We start from the raw sequence: 26879 nt of genomic DNA, 5'->3' as shown, positions 1-26879 counted from the left end.
ACGTTTGGAAAATGAAAATGTCCCAGCAGATCTACAAAAATTTTTCGTTTTATTAAAAGTACTTTAAACTTAAACTTTAACAATTTAAATGTTAAAGTAACAATAATTAATTTCTGTCATATTTTCTGTAACAGAAATGTAAGAAAAAACTCAAACGTAAATTAGACTTTCTTGGACATTATGTTCGGTAAAATTTTTCTAACAATGATATTTTGAGCTTTTCTACCGTCCAAAGAAAAAAAAAAAAAAAGAAAAAAGTCTTCCGTTCCATTTTAACAAACATTGATTAATTTTTTTTTAATCACACCTCCATCCGCAATATTGCTGAAAAAATATTTCTCCAGACTCTGTTATAATAACCGACCGCACAGGATTAAATATCGTGGTGGCAAATCGGTGGGGGAATCGAGACGGCAGAGTTCGTGCTGTTTGGATATAAAGATCGAGGAGAAGGGGGAATTATAACCGAGACAAGAACTGCAAAGAACTAAACGTACCTGCCTCGTATATTTCAGTTTACCTGAAGGTTTTACCGAGACACGCGCCTACGTCGCGACACACTCCTCGAATATCCGAAATTAATTGCATTTTATCACTGGATTTTTATAACCAGATGTTTATCGCTAAATTTTTATCACGATTTAACGACGAATAAATTGGTCGATTAATCGAGTCGATATCAATATATAATTTGCAAAAATTAAAAATACCAAGTTACGTATTAACTTCGTATGATTGTAAAAAAAATTTTTTAAACATCAAATTTCACTGCGGTTCGTCTCTGAGATAATTAATTTTCAATTGATATTTCCACAAAACGATTCTCAATTTTAACGCCTGTGAGTGCGCGTGTGTACGCGGGTTTGACTTTTTATTCGTAAGGATCCATTCTCTCTCGTTTTTTGAAAACGATAAGATATTTCATGAGAATTGAATTAAAAAAAAAAATAAACAAATAAATAAATAAAAACAAAGTTGTAAGACAAGAAAAACCGATGGGACCGCAAGTTATACTCGTAACTGGATAAATTCATTCACCCAGAGTGAGTTACGTTTATACGTTTATACATTTGTACGAATCATAAAACTGCGTGCAATATCCTGCGTTGTAAAAAGTAAATAGCAAAAAAAAAAAAAAAAAGAAATATTACGAACAACGATTTATGACGGTAATAAAAAATATTCTACATACTTGCGTTCGGTGTTAACATTATTTATACGCATTATCGTATAAATTTCAATCGTCATCTAAAGTTGTCACTTTGCCAAGAAGTGATGTTCATCAATTTTCTTTGTTGTTTCTTTTTTTTTTTTTGCTTTTTATACAGATCGAACTCGTTATTTCATCATCATTTAATCACTTGGAACATTTGTCACATTATATCGGTACGAAAAGAGGAGGAAAAAAAGATGGAAAAAAAAAAGAAACAAACTATTACGGAATTATTTGTTACTCGAAAATGACGAAGTAAAAAATTTAACACAAGAAGCCTTGACAACTTAAACGAAACAAATCGGATTTGTTCAATTGTATAAATCTAACACCGCAGTTCCTCGATTACGATGACAAAAGTTGTCAGATTCCGCATTGACTTTGTATACACGAGAAAAAAAAACTAAGACAAATATCCAAAAAGTAAAAACACTCGCAAGTATTGCACGGTGTTTATCCGCGTCGAAAAAAATTTTGAGCGAAAAGGAAAAATGGCGTAATTTTAATTTTAATTTTATTTGAATGTATGCGTATATTTTTTTTTTTTCGATTCTTTGTGCAAAAACGAAACGAGTGGATTGACTGAAAAAAAAAAAGAAAGAAATGTTTCGTACAGGATCGACAAGAAAATATTCTAATTAATTAGATTAGATTGCGAAAAGCGTGGTTTTCAATTTCGTCTTTGTCATTGCACATGGATAATGTTGAAAAACCTGAATGTGCGCGCAATGTCTTGCAATTTTTAATCGAAAATAGCTGTTATTGCGAAACGCCTGTAAAGAGGAAGAAAGAAAATGGAACGAACAAATGCAAAAAACAAATAAATAGGGACAGCGAATAATTACGGTGAAAAAATAAATGGCAAAGAAACGTAGAGAAGTAAAAACGAGAAAATAAGACAAAGAAACTGTACCGTAACACGTAAATATAGTGCAGGTACGTAGATATACGCAGACACAAAAAAAAGTCTGCACCATGAGACCGAAGTTAGTTCCAAACGTTAACGTAACGAAAAATCGGGGGAAAAATGATTGTTTCTCAATGAAGTTCGAATGACTTTCAAGTAGTTGGCTTCTGCAAAATAAGGGTATTTTTGTGTAACGATTTTTCCCAAACATGCACCTACAATATTTAATTTTTTACAGTAACTAGAAAAATTTAGTAAAACAGGTATCGTTAAAAAAAACTGTTTCAATATTGTTGGAATTACGAAGAACGAGGTTTGCGTAAACATTTTGCGCTATCGTCGATCCTTTTTCGGTAATTGCAACGCAAAATCAGTTTCTGAGGTTTACTCTACTTTTTTAGTTAAACAAGGCCTTAACGTCAATTTATCGTTGCACAAGCATCAAATTTTCGCAACAGTTGCAAGAAAATCTAGTAACAGTGATCGTAATGAGAAAGAATAATAACGGATCCTAGACTTTCCGGTAACAGCTAGAAAACTAATTTTCATTTTCTACCTAGGACTATATTTTTCGATAGTGGTAAAAAATGAAAATAGTCAAGGACTGAGCGGTAACCGGAACCTAAAAATTTCTCTCGCATCCTCGTTTTGTTCCCTCAAAGGAGGTTTTATGGTTCATAATACACCATTATCGGTACACACATATATGCGTTTTACGAATGCATGTATGTATGAATGAATCTGTACACTATCAATAAATCACGGCTTCGGGTACACGCGTACAATGTGCGTAAATGTTGCGAAATTCCGTCATGCGTCAACCAAGGTATACATACATATATATACATATATATATATATATATATATACGTACATATCATTGTGAACGCATATTTTACCGCATTTTTTTATGTATTCATTTTGTTTTCTTTTATTTTTTTCTAGATATTATACCGAAAGATAACGGTATGAAAGAAGAAAGAAAAGTAGAGTAAAAAAGGTGTCGAACAAAAATCGATGAATTATTTATCGGGTGTCAATGGTTCGAAACACAGGATTCGTTTTTTCTTTCTTCTTCTTCTTCGCTCAATCTTCAAGCCGCAAAGTTCCGTTCGGTAAACGGAAAAATCGATCGAAAAGACACGGAGAAGTGAAAAAAAAAAATTAATAAAAAATGAACGGTCAACACGCGTCACAAAAGTCACTGTCTTTTTCGAATTCATAAATTTCTGCACGCCAATGAGTTTCAATTTCGGAGCACGAGAATTTTTCCAGAGATTTTTTTTTTTTTTGCTTTCTTTCCCACATTACACGTAAAAAAATTTTTCTCCCAAGTTCAAACGAAATTGAGATATCGATGCAAATCGCTTGTTAGCATACATTTTATCACGAATTTATTACGAATTATAAACATTCCGCGAGTGTAAAATGTGTAATCAATAATTTGCTTGGGAAAAAAAAAAAAAAAAAAAAAAAAAACCCACTTCCAGTTATAAATATTAATTTTATTTATCCTTATACAGGATCGCAACTGATCGCCACTGAAAGACAAACGAAATGAGGTGAAAACTTGGCAACAGATTTATTCAGCTACCTCGTTTTGGAAAGAAAAAATTTTTTCCACCATCTTGAAAACGGGTAAGTAAATTATTAAAAAAAAAAACAAAAAAAATTTCCCCAAGCTCGATCTTTCTAAATACACTTTTCTGAATACGAAATGGAGTAAAAAAAAAATAAAAATTAAAAAAAAAACAGGGATTGTTTTAAAATTTTCGAAAAAAAAAATTCAATTTCAACACCCGCGATTAAAGTCCTCCTAATTTGTTACCAACAATCCGGCAACGTGAGTTAGACAGATAAATAAAATAACTACGTTAAAAATAGCTAAATTGTTCTGTAACCAAGCTATGCGTATATATAATACACGTATGTATTAAAAACGTGTCGTAAAAATTAAACAAGGAAAAAAAAAAACAAAAAAAAAAAAAAAACAACGAATTACACGTGAACGAACGAATGAAATAATTGTTCCAAATTTGACACACGCGTCGCCTGAAAAATTCGCTCCGCGCCCTGGGTAAAATTACCTTAATGTACGAAGACTCGCGAAGCCCGGTTTGATGTCTCGAAAATACAGTTAAACGGTGTTCGTTGTTGCCCGTTACGCGCGGTAGCACTTTTTGTCATTTCGTCGGCTTTCTCTCCGAATTCACCCATATTATCTGTACGGGTATACACACACACACACACATATCCTTAGCATAGATAAATAACACACGGTATAAAAAAAAAAAAAAAAACGGCAGTTCTGCATTTCCTTCAACAATTTTTTCCAGATTTTTTTACCGACAAATATTACTTTATTTCATCTTTTCAATTATTTTTCTTAATATTTCCTACGTACAATTCACGTGTAAAGGAATCGCGCATAGGAAAAAATTATGAGTAACAATTGGAGGGATCAAATGAAAGAATTGTAAATAGTGAAAAATTGTGAAAAATAATTAAAAATATTTGCAAATTTTATACTTTGCTCTTTGAAATACTTTTATACGAATTCGAGTTAAAATATATGTGCATTTCCTTTAGAGAATTTTTCTTTCCACATTTTTATCGACAAACATTATTTTATTTTATATATTTATGTATATATATATAGGTATACATCAACTTCAATTCGTGTAAAAATAGTTGAAAAGATAAAATGAAATAATCTTTGTCGATGAAAATCTGGAGAAAAATTCTCAAAGGAAATGTACATATAGGTACATATTTTAACTTCAATTCATATGAAAGAATTGTAAATAGCAAAATAAGAAAAAAATACATGTATATCTAAACGATTAAAATAATTATTCGATGTATGTTCAATTTTTGTAATTACAGAAGAATTGAAAAAAAAAAAAAAAAATTACAGGCATAGGTAATTGAAGATCGAATCGAAAGGATTATAGTTTCTCATTGTGTGTGGATTATACGATCGATTAATGGAGTATGCATATACGTGCTCATTTGTAACACTTTCGCCACGCGGCATTCTTAGTGCATATATGTAATATGATTATTCATCGTCGCTGCGTATACGTTAAAAAATAAGAATACAAATTGAACATTAGAAATTTTTTCAACTGGACCTGAAAAGAAAATAAATCAAAAAAAACAAACATAATATGATTTTCGGGATGAGGAGAGAGTTATAAAAATTAATCTGACAATTTTGTAACTTTCTTAAAAATCATTTTCCGCAACAAGTATAAGAGATTCCTTTCAATCAAAATTCAACTCAATCGACTATCAAGTTTCACTTTTCAAAGGCTCATTTTATCTCGTTTTGTTCAATTATTTCTATTTCCACAGCTGCGTCGGTTCTTTTATTATTTATTCTAAATTCTCTGGCGAACATTAATCTCAGCAAGGTAGGAAAACTGCGAGTGTAAATAACAAACTGATCGATCTATGAATACAGCGTAAAAATCGCAATTAATCGGTGAAAAAATTCCGTATAATCTGGAGCAAAGGAATCCGCTGAAGAACTTTAAATAAACTGTGTGAGAAATTCGTTTGGACAGACGTTAAATGTCGGATGAAAAACGAGCAAATCAACGGATTAAAATGTGTAACAAATTCCACGTTGAGAAAAAGTATGTGTGTAAAAAAAAAATCAAGATCGTCGTGAACGAAGGTGCGGCACCTTATTAAAAGGAGGAAAAAATCAAATCAGATCTAGTGAAACAAAATAAAGTAAAATAAAATCGGTATAAGGTAGACGGTGAGAAGTGAACGTAGAAACGAGCGGCTCGCTTCACTTTGGACTCACAATCAGTCTAGTTCGGAATTGATCTCTGATATATATATATATAATGTATCATTTCCGCACCGCCGTTGAAATCGAGTGGGCTTTGACCACTCTCACTTTCTGCCGTATAAATATCGGTGTATATCAATTTTCTACGGAGGTTTTTTCCCACCATGGGAAAATAATTTTCACGTCCTCAAAATATTGGGAATTTTTACAGTTGGGTTCGTCGGTTGAGGAGGAGAATTAAAAAAGGCTGTAAGTGCCTGTAACCAAAAATAAAAGATGAAATAAAAACGGAGAATAACGGTTTTTTTTTTTTTGTTTGTTTGTTTGTTTCGAAAAACCGTCTTTTTTAATTCTTCGCTTCAACTGTGTTATTGATGTTATACGGGGGCGGAGTTGAAATTCCGAATTTGAAAAGTTCCGAAAGGGAGAAGTTCCGAATTTTTTTTTCGTGGCAAAACTTACAAGTAAAGAGATCAAACTTTGACGAAACGTCAAAGTCAAAGTCGAAAGTTCCGAAAGTGCAAAAATTTGAAAATCTGATCGAAATTCCGAATGATCAAAAATATTCAGTTCGGTGAACTTCTGGCTTAGTGAAATTTCACCACTTGATGTTTCTTTGTTTTGGAATTTTCATGTATTTACGTTAGGAATCCTGGTCATTTCGATTTTCGGTTTTTCTGCTTTTTTTACATCCACTCGTTGGTTAAATCACGCCGCGTGAGTATATTTAAATTTTTTCGAAATTTTACTATATCAAAATTATATTTTTCGGAATTTCGCTGCATCGGGAATTTATTTTTCGGAACTTTGCTCAATCCTGAATTGAATTTTCAAAATCTTTCGTTTTGGAACTTTGAGCCGTCGGGTTTCCGACCGTTCGTAATTTTGTGGTTTCTTCAAAGTTTGATTTCTTTACTTCAAGTTTCGCCACCAAATAATTCGAAATTAGGCGCTTTCGGAACATTTCAAATTCGGAAATTCAATTTCTCCCGTTTAAACGGTGCGACGACTTGACGAAATATTCCACATAACGAATTTCTAAGGAATTCGAATATACAAGGATATAAATTGGTGAACGCTGAATAAAAAAAGGATGAAGCAAAATTATAAAATACAGAAAGATATATTGCGAAAGAGTGACTTATAAAGGAAGAGAAAACTGACGGAGAAATGAAACCGAGAAACACAAATTATATATATTGCATGCGGTTTTATTAATTCCGGATCTATAATCGAGTATATATTTAAGCTGCAGTTGATGGAAAATTTCAATTTAATCCGGAAAGTACAAGTTAATGATGATGATAATTATGATGATGATGAGGGAAAAAAAATTTATTCTCAAGCGTTGAATGGAAAACGATGAGCCAGGCTTCGATCGAAGAATTATTCAAAACCGCGAATAATAGACTGTCGCTTAATAGCCGTTGGTTGTAATATGACAAAAATGGAATTCAATTTCGTTATCAACTTTCACAAGGAAATCGTAATTATAGTATCATTAATATATCTATAAATAGAATAATCGGGTATAAATTCCATACACGTTGATTCGATAACGATCAATCCGCGAAATTTTACCACAATACACACTGAAAGAAATTTCTAGCGCAAAATGGTTACGCGTACCTCGTTTTTCGTAAATCCAACAATATTCAAACAGTTTTTTTAACGATACCTGTTTTACTCAATTTTTTTAGTTACTGTAACAAATGAAATTTTTTTCAGTGCAGCGAAAACAACAAAAACAACAACAACAATAACAATAATAATACAAAATAAAAATTGCATATTCAGGATTAGCCTGATGATCGTCCAATTTAGTTTTGCAAAATGTTCATCTCGTTGTGTTTTTCTTTGCGCACGTTTTTTTTTTTTCTTTGTACATTATCATCGATCCGTGATCTATATTCGAATATTGTAGATATTTTGATATTTTGATATTGTGCATATTTCATGTTTACCCATAATTTCATCCTCTCCGTCACTTTTACTTAAGTTTATATCATGCCCGACTTTCACGAACTTTTTATACACGGTGCGCTAATAAAGTGTGAATACGTGCCCGGATTTGCAACGTGTAGACTTGCACTTTTCAATAGAACCTGTTTCAGGACGTGTAAAAGCTACCCGCCAATTTCCTAGCCTGAGGCCTGGACGGCTTATACCGAGTTGCGAATGCGTTGCCTTGTGTGTGCATAAAAAATATATTACCTATGTACGTACGTTAAACATTATACATTGAGATCACAGAGTATCGATAGAAATTGCCACGCCCGTTTCTCTCGAGATACCGCTGCCGCAATTTGTTTATTATAATCAGGTATAAATACCGAGGATAATTTCACGATATTGCTATATTTTTTGTTTAATTATCATTAATCCACTGCGGACCTCGATTACTTGATCTTCGCATAATTTAAATTCGTAAATGTTCAAGGAAAATTTTTCCTTCGATTAATTTCCTACAAATTCTCTAATTTTTTATATATTGGTTTTTTTTTTTTTTTGGCAATTTATATTATATCAGTCGCCGGAAATACGTTTCGATTACATTTGGCATTTCATTATACATATACATTTCGAGTACGTAAAATGCAGGTCTGAAAAATAATTAATAGAGTATCAGGAATGAAAATTGTTGAATGTGTCCAATATTACGGTTGGAGGATTTTCTTTCTTTTCTTTTTTCTATAGAAAGTAAATGTTATTTGATTCGAACAAAAAAAAAAAAACGATCGGACAAATAATTTCACGCATCGTTATATTAAACAAAAAACAAAAGAAAAACATTTCTCCAGATATATTTGACAAATTCAACGAATTTTTCTCTGTCTATCTAGTTTGAATTTCGTTTTTAAATCAAAAAGGACATTTTTCGTTTCATTTTTTATTCAAGATATTTAAAGATCGCATCCAGATTTAACTTCAAACTGTATTCAGATTTTCTAAATTTCAATAATTACTAGAATTATTTACAGTTTTAGACTACCGAATAACGACGTCACAATGTAACTAAAAATCCTACATCTTGATTTGCATTTTCCTGTGGTTGATAAAAAGATTTTTCATTTTTTTTTTTAATTGCAGAGAGATTAACTCATTATTTATCGATTTCGATGATATCAAGGAGCATAATTTGTTTTTTTTTTATTCTACAAGGACATTGAAATTTATACATGTACGATACATATATATATACATATATATATGTATAACAAATAGAAAATGGATGTAGAAAAAAATGCGTAGGGCAGGCGGCTGTGATAACATCGATAAATTTCGTCCAAGTTAAATTTAAAATTAGATCATCGGCGGGAAAGGAAGGCGCGTTGCTCGAGGCTCCCTTTCGATTCCGTTCCTTTCATTTCCTTTGCGTCCCCTTCGTTGAACAGTTTCGTTTATAATGTTCGAGTTAGCCGCCTCTCCCCGAGGCTATTCCTACATCCTGTGTCTTGCGTTATAAGCGTTGCGCAATATGCAGGAGAAAAGAGAGAGAAAGACAGAGAAAGAGAGAGAGACAGAGAGAGAGAGAGAGAGAAGAAAAGAGGTAACGTTCCGTTTCTGCGCGAACACTGTAACTAAAGTTTGTACGTACGTAGGATTACATGCATGTAACGTATACATATATACGTATCATCGTGCGGTAACTTTCACTGCATTTAATAACACGCTGCATTAAACTTGGGTTTCTTCGCGTCTCTGTGTATGTGTAACATTTATATACCTGTACTCAGGATGCAGGATATAATCGTGCAATTTTCTATCTTAACGTATATACACGAGTGAATTCCTAACGACTGCACGTTCGGACGTCGAATAAAATTTAATGCGCACGCGCTACATTCCGAGAACGGCCGTTTGCCAGGGTGACCAACCGTCATAAACGTAACAAGGAGGCAAACTCGGTCTTTTCGGGTAGAGTGTAAGTTTGCAATTTAAAGACATATATTGCAAATACGCGAGACTGAAAGACCGTTACCTCTTTCTTAAACACGATTCTTTACGTAACAAGAGTATGTTTCGCGTTTTTTCACTAACAATAAGCACGAAATTGAGGTTAGGGTCCCGTAATGACAGATTTGTTTTCGACAGCGCATGCGCGCATTGCAGAAACGACCACTTTTAAAGGAGTTAGAGGTCGTCTGTTCTGTACTTTTAAGGGAGTTAAAAGTGATGTTCTTTGTACTCTGCGCGTGCGCATTCGCCGACTCGCTCTACCGTCACATAACGGTTATTTTGTGTACGGAAAACACGCATGAAAACACGCGTAAAACATGCTAGCGTTGTATAAAAATTTCAACAGCCTTCGGTGGCAGTTATGCTCAATACCGACAATTTATAAAAATTTTGAGGTTACAACGTTACATACATCGCGGTGAACTTTCGTAAAAGTCAAAATGAAGAAGGGTAAAGCTAAGATTTAGAATCGTAATAATTCTTAACGATTCTATGCTTCTAGTTTTAGTTAGAATTTAAAAAACTACGTAAATTTCTCTGGGTGTTTTAAAATAACAGTACACGAAATGGATCCAGTATAAAGCATATTGAAAAATTCTCTCGGTTTCAGAAATGGCGCTGAGAAGAGCATCGTTCCTGATAATATTATCGGCGGTGAAGTTGTCTCGATGCGCATTGGTGCTTCCGCGTCCTCCACACTCGCCGAATTCTATCGAGCGGAGTATCGCGGGTCGAATATTGGATGGAAAATCGTTGTACAACGATAAGTCTTCGTTCGGGAGTACGACGAGCGTAGAAAAGCCAAACACGGACAACTTTCGGCTCTTGGAGATCGAGTTGCGTTCCGGAAGTTCATTGGAAGGCGTCGAGAAGTCACCGAGTAGCGTTAAGCTGGACGTTTTTGACCAGAAGATCTCGTCGATGCCGGGCGAAATCGGCCCCAATGAAGAAAAACTCTACTATCTCAAGCAGGCAGGCCGAAAACGGACCAGCTGGGAGCCCAGATCCTACCTGAAAGCTCTCCTCGAGGGTGAGAAACGCTACGCCATCACCAAGAGCCTCTTTCACCCCCGAAAGAAGTACGGGAGGATCGTCGACGCCGTGGGAAACGGCCAACTCGAGGCCTCCACCACGGAGAATTCACTCCCCACGTCCAGTGAACTTCCAAAACAGATTCCAGCACCACCTAGCAGGGTGCCAAGTCATACGGTTTTCACCCATACAACTCCGGTAGTCAAATTCATGTACGGGAGGTCGGATATACTTCCTGGTTATAAATTTTGAGTAAGGCCTAGGGAAATTTTGAAATTTATAACTAGATAACCGATAATAGGATTCGATTGGGGGTTGGTTCGTTGTTAGTCAAAAGTATGAAGGTCGAGGTTCATTTGCATGATATTTTTACCAGCAACGATCAACGGGAAGCGTTGCTTCTGATAAAAAAAAAAAATCTAGTAACGGAAGCTCGATTTACATACTTTTGAATAAAACAAACCCCAATCGAATTGGATAATTGCTTCTCGAAATATAAGTTCCTAACTTTTTAGGTGCTTTTAGGCCGATTCGTTTTGATATCGGGATATATGAAATTCGAAATGGCGGATCAAGCCTCGAAGAATCGTTTCATTTTTGTAGAAATTTATTTAAAATGGTTCTTAGAACTTTAGTTTTTCGCAATATTCATGCGAGATTCGCGACCACCGACTTAAGAAGCTTCTGGAACAGATTTTATCTCCAAAATTATTCAAGGATTTATTATCGCGTTAGATGATAGACAACACGACGTGGAATTTTCCACAAAGTGTGAAACACAAATATTGTCGAGAAGATGGGAAATAAACGGACGTAAACAAGTTGAAACTTGGTAACCTGAATACATGAGAAGATAACGCCGGTCAATTTTAACGGCTACTGATCGAACTATGTACAAATTTACCGATTAAGCCGATTGTTTGCACTTAACGAGGAGAAAAATATTCATTTATTCAAAACAAAAAATGAACAAATGAATATTACGATTCTGTGAGAAAAGGAATTCAGTGAAAAAAATTGAGTATACATATAATTGATCGTTTCTTGGAGGAGGGTTTGTGTGAAAAATATGTCAACTCGTTCCTTAATTCCTTCAACTCTTTGCCCAAGTTAATTCGAACCTTTGCCAATATTCCTTACATTACAGAAACCTACGTGAGGATGGTTACCGACCTTAAAAAACATTTGTTGAAGTTAGCTGTGATTACGATTACGTAGATTAAAAGTTCTTTTTTTTTTCCTTCTTTGCCTTATTATTAGGGTAAAAAAAAGTAGAGAGGAAAGAAAAATTACCCAGACTTTATCGCCCTCCGATCAATTTCTTATCTCGGTAACATAAATAATACCTGGTTAAAATAAGATTATGCACCTGCGATTTCATCGGTTAATTATACAGAATTACGTATAATAATACGCAGCGATTATATTATTATTGTGATTCGTAACTTTTCTACGTTTCTCCGTGTCCACGTGTGTAATCGTACCTTTTATTTATGTAAACATGAACATTACATGCCTGACTGTTATGCATATATACATATATATATATACCTAATACCTGTTACGTACGTATGAGAAAATATTCGGTATAACTGTAATATATTAATTATTGTTCAATAAAACACGGATAAGATGGTTATTTTCACGAAAATGAAGATCGAAATGCAAGTCAAGGTATTAAAAAAAGTGAAAAAAGTTAGAAATATACTGAAACACCCGACTCACCTGCTCGGCCTTCAAGGTCAACTCGATGAATATTTGCTGAAGCTTTTCGTTGACAAAATTTATGCAGAACTGCTCGAAACCGTTCCTCTCGAATATCTCGAACCCGTAAATATCGAGAATGCCGATGTTCTGCCCATTCGTCGATGTCTCCATGGCCAAATTGACGCGCTGCAAATGAACGAACATTTTTACAGAAATGATTACAATTCCAAGTATGATTTTTGTACACTTTCTATCCATTTAATCTCTATTTTCAATGAACACGCTCATTTTTTAACATCATTTTCATTTTTTTTTTTGTCTACAATTCGATTTTATTCTACTGTTTATAGTTACATTATGAGTTTCACGAATCGCTATTGTAACTTGTTATTTTATACACATAATTTAATTTAACTCCTATTCTACACTTCCTTGTTCAATTCTATTTTACTAAAGAGACTTTCGTCTATAATTATTATTCAGGCATGTTTTTAAATGAACAGACTGATCGAAGCAAGAATCCTGCTGAACAATGAAACGCGATGAATAATTCACGATTTTTACCTTCACTAGATAATCGAACAATCTTGTGTAGATATCCTTAGCCAACGCATCTCTGGCGTAGAGAGCTTGTTCAACGTTCAAAGTAACGTCGACGGTTTCCGACTGGCTTCCCCACTTTGAATCAAATATTCTTGAAGTTAATTTGTGGGACAACTGCTCAGCCGATACTTGCAGCAAATGTTGAGGATATTCGAGACCTGGACGATCAAGAAAACAACAAAAATAACGCACAATTTCACGGAAAAGCAGTAAATAATTATCTTATTATTAGTCATTAGTTATCTATTTACAGCAGAGATTTGTTTCAAAATATCGGTTAAATTTTTTTCCGGATAAAATATTGTAAACAAAGAGTGTAAAAACTTTCATATAAATTCAATACGGGAATGAAATTTATACAAAAAGGTAGATGAAAAATTTGCCGACTTACATTGAGGATCGGCGATTCGTGAGTAATTTCCATCTTCAACAAATCTTATGTTTCCAATGTGCAGAACTCCGGCAACCAGTTGAAATATCTGGGAAACTTCTGTATTCCGAATTCCCATAACGCTCAAGGCTGTAGTTCAGAATCAGCGAAGATCAGGAAGGTAGGTAAGATGAAAAAGTAAAAGCGTTAAATTAATGAATTTACCATTGATTATTGCGTTAAGGCCATTGGGTAGAAATATTTCCGGTAAATATAATTTTGAAGGAAGAATGCATCACCGTAAAATCTACGTGAGAAAATAAAAGTTTCTTGATTTTCTTATTACTCTTTTCATTCTTTTACATATTGTACGTACCAAATTCTCAAATAAATTTGTTGCAATGATTGAAAATTTTCGATCAAATTTGTCGGTAAAAATTTCGCAAACAATCAGCGAGTAATCGCAGTGACCATAAAATGATTGAATCGTGAAACGACGACCACGCTGCATATACCGGGACAATCTCTTGAAACTTGAAAATCAAATGCGCATGCGCCAAATAATTAAATCTCATTGGTCGGCGAAATCTTCCCGCAGCGATATTCTCGTCTGCGATGCAGGCCGGCCAACCTACGCAAAATGTGTACGTTTGAATTTTCAAAGAGCATAAGCATTAAATTCCGACCGTTCTTTGAAGAATCAACTTTCCGACCCAGTAACAAATGCCTCAAAACCTTTCCGAGTCATAGCCTCAATTATTTGAGATTCTAACCTCGAAAATTCGTATCAACTGCATCTCCGCCAGAAGCAAAGTTGACAGCTGAAAACTCGGGATGGCCAGCCTGCACGAACAGCGGATAAAACTCGCGCATGCGCGGTTCATTTTCAAGTTTCAAGAGACTGTCCCGGTATTTGGAGGATCGCGATAATCGCATGCCGAGAATTGGCACACAACCCACCTTTTAAGGTCTCCTGAAAATCGTGGGCGTCGTTTGTCCCGTCGACTTTATGGTTGCCTCCGTGACTCAGATATTCGTAATAATCGAGATCCGTGAGTCCAAAGGATGCTGTAAAGAAGAGAAGTAGAATTTGTCAAACATCATCAAACACTTTGTGCGAATGAATATCGTAAATTGATGATTCTTTTAAAGCTCTGTAACCGTAAAAAACGTAGCGTTTTTACACCAAAATAAAAATTTTACTCACCTTTCATTTCTTCGTTGGCTCCAGTCGCGAGCTGATAAAAAACGTGAAAATTTCTTTCACCAGGATTATGCGACGTTACTCTTGATTTTTCCAATAAGAAATTCGATATTTTTCCACCCTCAGGCTGGCCGCCAGATCCGAACATCATTTCCACGTACTTTCCCTGTAATTTCAAATCAAACTAATTGAACAATCGGAAGAAAGATGTGATAATAAATTAAAATATCGGGGAAAATATTGAAAGAAAAACATTGTTTGAATATCGAGTTTTCGAAAACTGCGTAAACTCATGAATATTAATAAAGCTTGGATCTTTTCTTTCCATTTCAATGTACAATTTTACATATTTCGTTTTTTTATTTCTTCGGAAAAAAAACCACTACACAAGATGAAAATAAATAACCAACTTATACAATAAAAATCTAACAGTTTTCGTTTCTGCAATTGGACCATTGAAAAATTTCCGTTTGCGTGATTAGATAAATTCCCCTGAACTTTAATTAGCAATGGCGGTTCTCAATTGTTGACACCGATTGAAACTAATTAGCACGACATTATTGCATTAATTCTAAGTCACGCGCAAGCAGATCCTTCGAAGTTAGTTTGCAAGTTTATAAATAAGGTTAGTCGAAAGAGACAATCTAAATACGAAACAATATTCCATTTGTTCAATGAAACGTGGAATTTGTGGAGAAATAAAAACCACACAAATTCAAACGATTATATAATTGATTCCATTTAATGAATTACGCATCATATCTCTTGCAATAAATGCGTGTAAAAACAACTTACAAATCTACTGCTGTTATTGTTCCTGACTGTTTTTGCATTTCCGAAAGCTTCGAGCAAGGGATTCGACTCCAGGATAACATCCTTCACCTTTTGAACCCTCTCACCTCCTCCGCTGACCCTCGATATATACGACATTATGTATTTAGCTGCGACGGTTTTTCCAGCGCCAGATTCTCCGCTAAAAAATATAGTGAAAAAATGTCGACTTATGTATCAGGAAAAAAAAAAAAACAAAGAAGAAAAACTAACAAAAAATAATATGTATTTATTTCATTTTTCGAGGTAAAGACAGACTTTTGGATTGATTTTTGCATTTATTATTCATTTTTATTTTCTTATCTCATATCTTATATACAATGATCATACCTTATGATGACGCACTGACTCTCATTGTCGATAAGCATATTTCTGTACATTTCATCGGCAAGCCCGTAAACGTGGGGTGGATTTTCGTAGGGAGCCTTGAACCGAGAAAAAAAAAAAAAAAACATGACATCGATGACACGATAACTGTGCATGTAAATGTACATGAACTTTTTATTATTTAAATTTAAGAAGAAGAAGAAATAACTTCAACATGAATATTCAACAGCTGTGTGTCACTGCGTCTATTCCAAATCACATAGAATTCTCATCGTCGTTAAACAAACTTCTTATCTTCAATTAGATTAACACGTGAGAATCACTAGAAATCATTTCGAACTGATTCGTTGAGATGAAGTGCAAATTTTCCAATTCAATACTACAGAGACACGACAACGATTTTTCCCAGATACATTTCACGGTCAAACAAAGCAAGATTGTTTTTTAAAAACCATTTAAATTAAAAGGATAATATTGTTCAAAATTTCGATCAAAACTGATACCGATTTACACAATTCAAATTTGCGAATGTTTCAGTTATTTCTTCCCAGTAATATATTTTTCATTCATTTCATAATTTCGTGTTGTTTTTTTAAATTATCATTATTATTATTGTTATTATTTACGAACTTACGGCTCCCTGATAAATCTCGATTTCCTTTTCGCCGAAATAAGGCATCTGCTTGAAGGGATTTATGGAGACGATAACCGGACCGATGCATGTCTACGATCGGTTCTATAGTCAAGGAATTTTTCTGGCATACATGTGCAGTGTAAAAAAAAATAAAAAAAAAAACATATAATCGGTGTATACATATATTTTTAGGTGTGGATATATCAGAGACTGTTTCGAATTAGGACGATACGTATTTTTCGCTGGATGCTCTCTTTGGCTGGAACAAGTTCTGAACGTTAGTTTTTTCGAGTTATTTAAATTGGAAACAAAAAAAAAAAATCACACGGTTTTTAGGACAATTCAAAGCTCGGTTGAAATATTTTTTCTTTGTGGTTCGAAAATACTAATCATCTTCAGCGTGTCGATGAAACTTCATATTTCTAATTTTCAGCTCGTGCAACGATCTGCTAAATAATGATATGAAAAGTTTCAGATAATTTGATGTCATATTCTCGGCCAAAGAATAATCGAAAATCTATTTACTTATGTTAAATGTGTTACTTAATTATACACGGCATGCCCCTTGTATATAAAATCGTTCCAAAACAGGGGAACGCAGATTGCCGTAACGATAAGTAACTACATCCGTTATACCTGAGACAATCTATTTTTACCGCCCACGGAAGAAAGGCTTGGCCAACGGCCCACCCCTGAAACACTAATCTCAACACGATTAGATTGCTTTCGACTTATAGTTGTACTACATAAATATATACGTACAGGTAGGTAAAAAAAGGTATCGATTTGAAACGTGAATAAAATCCCAACGTGTTGACCGTTTTTCTAAAACTTTTTTTTTCTCTCGAAATTAGGAGAACGAATCTTTCGTTTCGCGTTTAAAAACGTGGAAAATCTTTATTCGTCGTTGATATACTGAACCGTTCTTGAGAAACAGCTTTTGAAAAAGTCGCTGTGAGAGTGAGAAAAAAATTAATACAAAAAGAATGTTCGCCTCAATTTTGATCTTAAATTAAGATTCAAGGAAGAAATTTATTTTCGTTCAATCGAATACACAAAAAGAAAAAATCAAGTTTTCGGAAGTAGATCAACGCGGTCAAATTTCCTGCACGTTTCAAATCGATCCCGTTTCTTTTTTTTTTTGGTTCACCCCGTATATATATGTATACCTAAGGACGGAAGGAGTAGGAGTGGAACAAAGGAAAAATAATCAACCAACAGGCAGCGAGGTGAGAAAGGGAACTTTGTTCGATTTTGTTTTTTTCTTTTTTACTATTCCGACGCCACATAATCAGGCGTGAAAACATCTGACGAAGAGAAGCCCAACCGACTTTGTCGCATGAACGAAGGAAATATTGATGATAAAATTTTTCTCTTCTCATTTTGTAATTTTTATCTTTTCGTTTTCTAATCTTATAAAAATGCGGTACGCTTAATTTACTTGTGCAGTAATTTTTCACCTTTTTCAATCAATCGCTTCAAAAAGATAATGATTGATTTTTCTTTCTAAATTGTGTTTGTGGTGAAACAATCAGGAGCTTGAAGTTCGCAACCTTTAACGTTACGAAACATTGAAACGAAAAAAAAGTGCCGTTTTGGCTGCGATCATAAAATTAAGATCCTTTGTTTTGACTGGTGTAACACGATTTGTATATGTTTTACTGTATTTTTAACAGTCTCCAAAGTCTCGAAATAGAAAGTGTGTTTAAAACCGTTCGCTACACGTTACAATTACAAAATTCAATCATACACGTAAACGTTTCTGCATTGTATTCGAAATAACGTACCATATAATTGATCGACCTTGCTGAAAATGTTTTGCGAAGTAACGAACCAGTGTTAAATTCTTTAAAAATCATTCTTTGGCAATTCCGGTTACATACATAATCGTACCGGAAATTATTTCAAGTGACAATTCAATTCTTGATTAGAATGGAAATCCCTGCCGAAATCGAATCAGGTTTCCTCCGCGCAAACTCATCGATTGAATGGTTAATATTTCCGAAACGTACAGTATAAAAGGAGAATAAACAAAAGAAAAAAATCTTTATTTTACTTTGTGAAAATAAAAATGGGCGAGAAGAAAATAACTAAATGATACTGTACGAGTGACATGTTCGCGCAGATTGGTCGTGTCCTCGACGTTTCTGTTACGTAGTGTTACACAATTAACTGCACTTGAAACAAGCCAGCTAAATTATTTAGTCAGAATTAGTCATCACGTTCAGTAGCACGCGTTTTTATTTTACTAAACGCGATAATATAACGTAAAATAAAATAAATTCTGGTTAACTGGTCTAACTGTTTGGCGAGGGAACGTCTTTGGTCTTTCCAAGTCTAAACCTAAGCGAAACCTGCACGAAACTATTAAGAAGACGGCTAAATTTGTTAAACGCACCGAGTCGTTGTCCTAGTTCGTGATAAGCGATGCGACTGAAACCGGATATAAATTAAGAACGACGTCGGAAACAGGTTCGTCCTTGTTTAATTATCCCTTTCATTTCACGACTTGAACAAAATTCTGAGACAAAATTTAACGATTCAGAAATAGACTCCAATCTTAGTTTTGGCAAAAAACGGTGGAGGATGTGGGAGAAATTCTCGAAGCAAAAAAAATAAAACAATACGCAATACGTTTTTTCAATCATTCTTCATTTTACTTGCACAAAAAACCCCGATTCAAACACGCCGTCTTTAAAATTGTACGTTAAAGTCGGTGACGGGGTCAACTGGACCCCGTGCCAGCCGGCTGAGGTTAAAGTAAAGATATCAAACTTTGACGAAATATCAAAGTTTCGAATCCGCTCCGAAACCCGACGCTCAAAGTTACGAAATTGCAAAAATGCGAAAATTTGAATCCCGAATGATCCAAGATTTTCAGTTTTCTGAATTTCTGGCTCGGTGAAATTTCACCATTTTGATTTTTCGTTGCATTGGATATTTTTTTTCTGATTTTTTACACCCAGAATCAGGCGCTATCGGAACTTTTCAAATTCGGAACTTCAACCCCACCCCAATAGGGATTAAAATTTATTTCAAACGGTACTTGAAAGGAAAAGTTTATGCTGAAGAAACGAGATTTTTAGGTTGAAAATGTTCCAAGTGATGGAAAAATTATTGTCATTGAGATGAAATAGGCGTAAAATGTTTATGAAATTTATCCGTTTATCAAGAACATCATACGCACAATTTACGTAAAAGCGCGTACCGCTTAATTTAACATTCTTGCCAAATTTAGGAATGACAGGCACCAAGCACACGTCGTAGGCGTGTATACAGTATACTTTATTAAATATTACGCAGGGTATAATTTTGACATTGAATATTACACACAAACACGGAAGTAAAGCGGAATTTATTTAACATTATTGTAACATAATTATTCTCTGATTCATTAAGCTACGTGAATCGAGAAGAAGAAGAATAGAAACTGAGGCCAAAATAAAGTCAATCATATGTTTTGCTTCTACGTGACATTTTTTTCTTCCGCATTCTCTGTAATCTCGTCACTAATCGAACGAATAAAACAAAGGCTGCAATAGAGAAGAAAAGAAAACCCACGAAGCATAACTCATCAAAGTGAACTTTGTTAACAATACGAGAAAAGTTGTTTCCGGATCGGATTGAATCACCTCGTTTCTCTCCAGTTTCTAATTTCTATGCATACGTACAATTCTACATGCAATTCTGTTAAACACGCGACAAGTAGTCCGTGTCAAACATGTCACATTGTCCAGTATTCAGATCATCGCACTCCGTAGGTTTAGAAATTGCCACTTTAATTCTTTGTCGTGAAAAGAGGTGAGAGGTGACAAACAAAAATGTTGTATACTCGATTCTCGAAGCCCCATTACACATTAAATTACCACGCCAATGTAGAGGTAAGGAGGACTCTACCTCCGTGTATAAAAAGTGTTCGTAAAGTACACTTGGGGACAATGAATATGAGACGGTTTTTTTTTTACACTCGACAGTTAAGTTGGCAACACAGAGAAACCTACAGCGCCACAGTCGGCCGATTACGAAACAAACTCAATCTCAATGAACGTAACACAACCCATGACCGTCGAATCTAACCTTAGAATACGTGTCAATCCAGCAAGTCATTATTCCAAGGTTAAATCCGACGGTCATGGGTTGTGTTATGTTCATTGAGATTGAGTTTGTTTCGCACTCGGCCGACTGTGGCGCTGTAGGTTTCTCGGTACTGCCAACATAACTGTCTGGTGTAGAAAACTAGCCGTCTCAGATTCATTGTCCCCAAGTGTACCTAGAGAGAAATAAAGATGGCGTTACTGCAGTTTCTCTTATTGCTTACAAGCGCTGACTGGCGACTTGTTGAACCACCACTTCATGCTTTTTGGCGGACAATTTTTCGGTTGGAAACCCATATGAGATACTCGTTACCTATACCCTCCATATTTGTATTTCACATATTATCTTTTCCATGCAGGTTACCGATAATACCGAATCGGATCACCGTCTCAGTAACCAACTCGACAATAAAAAAAAAAAAATGTTGCGAGATCTTGCAATCCTCGCAGTATTGGCGATATCGCCAACAATCTCGTGGATCGCAAATGAAGAGTTTCTACTGGAGCAAAAAACAGTTTACGAATTGCTACGGTACATCGATCAGCCGGAGATTAGCGGCGATGGTTCATACTACGAATTGGGAATGTCTTATGAAATTGAGAAGAACATTGTGAACTATAACGACGAGGTAGGTGTAGAGAAGATGGTAACCAAACTAAAGTGTGCCACCGTAATGCGAAAAAGGCGAAATTGATCCTCCACCTAATTTCAGCACGGATTTCTGTGTATGTACTTTCTGCTTTCATGAATCGTTGGGTAAAGGAATGCGTAAGAAGCTTCCTAGCTCGTTATAAGAAAGGGATGCAGCCGCGGGGCAAAGTCTTCTCACCTTTTTACAGCGAGCTACTCGGGGAAGCAATCGACCTCTTCAGGGTTTTCTTGAATGCGAAGGACTTCGAAACGCTCAACAAGACCGCGGCTTGGGCCCGAATCCACATGAACGAGGGAATGTTCGCCTACTCTTTTAGCATCGCGGTTATTCATCATAAAGCAACAAGGTTCATCCGCGTTCCGGCCTTACATGAGATCCAACCACATCTATTTTTCAGCGAAACGGTCATCAAGAGGGCGCAGGAGATCATGTGGCGTAACGGTTAGCCAATTCAAGTTCTTTATTAAACTGACGTTATCGGAACTTAATTCCAAGGGCTGTAATAGTTTCATTTCTCACCGAATTGCAAGGTACATACTTCCATTGATGAAGAGTATAAGTTTGACTTTCCCTGATTTCCAAGTGATCCCTAAACTCTGGACTTCTCACTGATTTCCAAGCGTTCCCAAGATTTTCGATAGTTGTTCAACTTCTCACTGATTTCCAAGTAATTTGCAATACTAACAGGTGGCTCGAATTCCATCGTTGTCAAGGATTTCCTCGAACGTTCGATTGATTTCAAATCACTAATTTATACGGCGACCTGATTGCAAGCAAGTTCATGAGGTCCACATTGCATGCAGTTTCAAGTGAATTCGAATGATTACGTTTCAATCACCACAAATCGTTTTTCGGTTTCTTTCAGACATCAGCAGCAGTCATATATCCCCCAAAGGTTACTCAGTGATTCCGGCGACTTACGGAATCCGGCGCAACACCAAGAACTACAACTTCGACGAAGAAGAGCAGCGACTCAATTACTTCAGGAATGACGTGTCGCTGGCCGAAGCGATGCACTACGCTCACCTGCTGCGACCATTCTGGTTGGGCAGTCTAGAGATCAGCGACGACGTTTTAGCTGCCTGGCCGCCTCGCGGCGAGACTTTTCTGTGGTGGCAAATGCACACTTTGGCACTTTACAACATGGAACGCCTTTCCAACAACCTCGAGGCTATAAAAGAATTCGATTGGAACTATCCGCTTCCCTATGGACATTATCCCAACGCCAGCTATCCCAATGGATGTCAGTTTCCCAGTCGCAAAAAGAGATCGCGGATTCCAAACCACCTTTTCCCACTGCTACAGGTGAGCGTGAAACAGCTACAGTTTAAAAAAATTTCCGATAGAACGAAATGATGGAATTATGTTTGAACATACGTGGTTGAAAGAAGCTTCATTCTTTTCCTCACTTGTTATACTTGCAGCAAATTAGATGGACTAGACTATCCGTGACAATTCGTAACCAAGAAAATGAACGAGGTTGAAGTTAGTAACGTTAATGTCACCAGAGCAATAAAACAAAAATTATTGTATTACAAATGTAGAATGACTTCGAAGGTGTCGAGTTAACAAAATATGAGTTACTTTTGCTTACTTTGCACAGTTTACCGCATTCCACAGAGAATCTTAAAGCTACGTTGTACATTGACGTTACGAACTTGAACATCGTAAGTGAACTGAGGTTCAGATTTACCGTAACTCGTTCACTGGTTCATGAATTGTAAGTAATTTATGACATTTGATTAACAGAATGAACGAACAACAGACGATCATTATTCACTCACTCACTTCCTCAGTTCCAAGTTGTTAGAAAATCACATCCCGATGTAAATTATTGGAATGTCCAAGCACCGCATGGCGACAAATAAATATACTGCCGAAACAAAAATTTCTCTTTTCATTATTTGGATAGAAAGTTCGCGACCTTGAGTCACGATTATCTTCAGCACTGGATACCGAGAGAGTAATGGATACCGACGGTGAATCGAGGGAGACGTATAAACAAGCGTATGTCGAACTTCTGGGTAATATTCTTGAGGGAAACGCAGACTCGATTAACCTGCCGTTCTACGGCACCTACTACGTATTGGCAAAACACATTCTGGGCTGTGCTCCTCGCCCCAAAACTAAGCACACACCATGTCCGAGCACTTTGGACCACTTTGCTCTCGGACACAGGGATCCGATGTACTGGTCACTCACCCAAAGAATAGTCAACATCTATCACGAGTTAGTTCTTCTTCCACTTACAGTGCAAGTTAAGAAATTCTCACTCCAAACCATATCAGAGGTCTGCATTTACTCCTCACTTCGTTATCACAGATCAAATTCGACGATAGATCCATAAAGCGTTAGAAACAGAAACAAGTTGTCGTTATCACGCAATCTGAAATAAATCGTAAAGTAAATTCGCTACGTAACGTTAAATTTTCCTTTTTCCAGTTTTTCCTCGCATTTGTGTACCTACGTTTACGAAGAGCTGGTACATGAAGACGTGGTGATACAGTCAGTTGAGGTGGAACCTATTTTCACATACTTCGAGGACGTGGATTACCTAGTCTCGACGGGTCTCAAAGTGCCGAATGGGCGAGATGAGTCGGTGGTCAAGGTTCGCCAATGCCGATTGAACCACTTGCCGTACCGCTACAATATCACGGTGAAAAGTGCGAAAGTGACATCGGTTTGGGTCCGGGTGTTCCTGGGGCCGAAGTACGACTTCAACCAAATGGAGCTGAGCATATCGGAGAACTACAAGAACTTCCTGCTCCTGAACGTGTTCACAGTAAACCGTCAGTAAAATCCGCATAAGTCAAAATTGTTGATAGTTAATTGTACGGTTCTTGCCTCCCATGGACTTCATTGACGACCTTCCAGACCATTGTTTCTTCGCTACTCTCCTGATTTGACTGCACGCTTTTTTTTCTCTTCTTCTGATTTCAGTTGAAAACGGAACGTTCACTATTCAGAGGAATAGCACGCAGGATTACACAGCGGTACCGGAGGATATGAGCGGCGATTCGTTCTACGAGAAAGTTACTCGTTCCCTGAGGGATATCAACGACACCTTTGAAATGCCGTGGTATCTTTACGCCCTGAAGCTTCGCAACTCCATTCCTAAGGGCAGGATCGATGGGCTACCACTTCGGCTATTCGTCTACATAGGTTCACCGATTGACGAATTTATCCACACTCATTTACCTTTAAGAAAATCGATCACATTTCCCCTGGACAGACCTCTGACGGTTGATCCTGCCCGTTTGCCGAACGCCTACTTCAAGGATGTAAAAATCTACCATACGGAACGTTCGAAAATCAAGCATAAGACTCGCGAAACAAATTGAATATCACCTCAAACGGCAAAGTAATCGACGAATGTGTTTTTGTTATCGTTGCAATATATTCATCACGCTTTGTATTATTCTTTACGTTATTCGTCATCTTATACGTTCAACTGCAGCTGTTGTTACAAATAAGAAACGACGCTTGGTTGCTTATGATCTTGAAACACCCTGAAATTATTACAGAAAAAGAAATTGTTCAAATAATTTGGAATATAAGAAACTGAATGTAACAATTTGAAGATATTATTCATAATTCTAAGGTACTGAATTTATAGTTGATTCAGACTTTGCGTTATTTTTCAAGGATACAAATATATAGTTGTCCATGTATCGTTTTTTCAGATTTTCAACGATCGAATCCTCGTTGACTTTTGGTAGTAATACCATGTCGTCAACACCCGACACCTTGACATTTTGACTCTGCCAGTGATAGACCTGAAACGAGAAAAAAATAAGGAAAATTTCATTGTTCGTTTACTAAACGTTCAGTTACTAAAAGGAAATCTTGAAATTTACGGATTCCGATTGAGCTGTGTCAAAATAAAAAAAAAAAAACAAACTCCGATACAAAACATATTTTGCACAACGAGTAGATTTAAAATCAATCGTAGTGACGTTAGGATGAATTATCATCACAATTATTGTTGTATGTGGCAAGAGCGAAAAAACGTACAGCCGACATCCGCTCTGCTTTAGTCATTTTTACGGATTAGGTATTTGTGTGCGATTGAACAGAAACAATGAACAAGACAGAATCACGCAACAGCAACTATAAATTCGACTAACCGCTGAAATTTTAATTTTTATTATTTATTTAATTCTCTGTTTCTCAACAGAATATTTCAATATGTACATAAATTAAAACCGAAGGATATATAACGCTGGAACAAGTGCAGATTCATGCTCAATGAAGAAAGCCAATGGATATCATCGTGTCTCGGATAATTGACTATCATCAACCGGTAATTATTGAACGATAAACTTTAACTAAGTACATTTAACTTTTTTTTTTCTCGTTATTTTCTATTTTTTTGCGATCCTGAACGATTTCTATTGATCATTAATCAAATCCGTTCAACAGTTTTTTCTGTTCACTTATAATGAAAGTAGAACAGAGAAAGTACAGCATTGAACATATTTAAAAGATTTCAAAATATTTCATTATATTTTTCGCTCTTCAATCTCACGTATCCGTAACACATGTCGAAATTTCATACAGAATTAAACGCGTGAAAATTTGTACGATAAAAGATATAATGCGAGAATTGGGGAAGGTATTATTATCACCTATTTCATGTTCATTTTTTGTATATTTAGAGAACTTTTCCAGATACTTTTCTTGCGGTTTTTTACTATTTCTGATAGTACACTAATAGGTTTTCAATACTCGGGATTAATTGTTTCGATATGATGTAAATTGTTATTGTTAGAAACAAATTGATCGAAAAAAATCGTAAAAATTTAAGGAATAATTCATTTCCGAGAATGTCACCCCTCTACACGTATATATACATGTTTTACATAAATTGAAAATTTTTGTGATAACTGGTTAAGAATCTGAAATCAGATTTAAAAAATTCAAAATGACGGATCTAATATGGCAGGAGAAAATTTCAAATTCGTTCGAATCCGGAAAAAAAAACTTTGTACAGGGGTTTTTGGGATCACTGATTACGAATCTGAAATCAGATTTTGAAAATTCAGTATTACAAATCCAATCGGCGACACCAAAAACCCCTGCATAGATTTTTTTAACCGTGTACGATGAATTTTTAAATCTTTGTCCACCATCTTGAATTTTCAAACTCTGATTTCAGATTCGTAATCGGCGACCCTAAAAACCATAGAATACTATCTTATTATAAAAATTGACCCAGCACAATAATGTGTGACTTGAAGAGTTATTATTATCATTGTTATTGTTATAATGCGTTACGACCCGGTACTTCATATGCGATATATTAAAAGCAAGAAAGGACCGGGGTGATTGCGCTGCTGCGATTGCGAGCACTCGAGGACATCAGACTCCAAGGTTCTAAGATGATTACACATTTCCGGTTGGTACTGTTCGCTAAAAGTCTCTCTCTGTTCATAAACCGAACTTCCGCCGGCGGTGCTCCAGTGAAACCACTCGACACGACGATTTTTGTGCCTTGATAAAAATTGTATGTAACAACTCACGTTCCGAGACGCGTGGT

General features: G+C 35.7%; 3 protein-coding genes and 1 long non-coding RNA gene across 4 annotated transcripts in view; 2 read left to right on the top strand and 2 right to left on the bottom strand.

Moving 5' to 3' along the window:
* LOC124222825 (unconventional myosin-Ie) overlaps positions 1-26879 on the bottom strand; it is a 43263-nt gene that overhangs the window by 12371 nt on the left and 4013 nt on the right. Inside the window, exons 2-10 of the mRNA XM_046634196.2 lie at positions 24991-25116; positions 16594-16683; positions 15963-16057; positions 15597-15774; positions 14805-14967; positions 14558-14665; positions 13619-13747; positions 13189-13385; positions 12643-12810 (exon numbers count right to left, since the gene is read on the bottom strand). Coding sequence (XP_046490152.1) covers positions 12643-12810; positions 13189-13385; positions 13619-13747; positions 14558-14665; positions 14805-14967; positions 15597-15774; positions 15963-16057; positions 16594-16683; positions 24991-25116 — 1254 coding nt within the window. The remainder of the gene's footprint in view (positions 1-12642; positions 12811-13188; positions 13386-13618; positions 13748-14557; positions 14666-14804; positions 14968-15596; positions 15775-15962; positions 16058-16593; positions 16684-24990; positions 25117-26879) is intronic.
* LOC124222827 (uncharacterized) lies at positions 510-12556 on the top strand. The gene is made up of 3 exons (XM_046634199.2): positions 510-1043; positions 3644-3758; positions 10496-12556. Exon 3 carries the CDS (start codon positions 10498-10500, stop codon positions 11167-11169), a length of 672 nt encoding a protein of 223 aa, XP_046490155.1. The 5' UTR covers positions 510-1043; positions 3644-3758; positions 10496-10497; the 3' UTR covers positions 11170-12556.
* Positions 18817-24681, top strand: LOC124222826 (arylphorin subunit beta-like). The gene is made up of 7 exons (XM_046634198.2): positions 18817-19065; positions 21047-21316; positions 21451-21781; positions 22206-22645; positions 23253-23569; positions 23783-24129; positions 24281-24681. Exons 2-7 carry the CDS (start codon positions 21110-21112, stop codon positions 24679-24681), a joined length of 2043 nt encoding a protein of 680 aa, XP_046490154.1. The 5' UTR covers positions 18817-19065; positions 21047-21109.
* On the bottom strand, positions 21533-23944 carry LOC138191218 (uncharacterized). Its single transcript, XR_011177574.1, has 2 exons — positions 23808-23944; positions 21533-23726 (listed from the first exon to the last, which is right to left on the bottom strand). It is a non-coding gene; the product is annotated as an uncharacterized lncRNA (long non-coding RNA).

This window comes from Neodiprion pinetum, chromosome 7, assembly GCF_021155775.2.
Source record: "Neodiprion pinetum isolate iyNeoPine1 chromosome 7, iyNeoPine1.2, whole genome shotgun sequence".
NCBI lineage: Eukaryota > Metazoa > Arthropoda > Insecta > Hymenoptera > Diprionidae > Neodiprion > Neodiprion pinetum.
The sequence above is the reverse complement of the archived record's forward strand: the minus strand, read 5'-3'. Positions and strand labels throughout refer to the sequence as shown.

Bases quoted from the DNA above. Each gene is read 5' to 3' on its own strand.
- LOC124222826 (XM_046634198.2), top strand. From the start codon at position 21,110: ATGTTGCGAGATCTTGCAATCCTCGCAGTATTGGCGATATCGCCAACA. The intron at 21,317-21,450 runs GTAGGTGTAGAG...CGTTGGGTAAAG, and splicing joins TTGTGAACTATAACGACGAG to GAATGCGTAAGAAGCTTCCT. The intron at 23,570-23,782 runs GTTAGTTCTTCT...TCCTTTTTCCAG, and splicing joins ATAGTCAACATCTATCACGA to TTTTTCCTCGCATTTGTGTA.
- LOC124222827 (XM_046634199.2), top strand. From the start codon at position 10,498: ATGGCGCTGAGAAGAGCATCGTTCCTGATAATATTATCGGCGGTGAAG.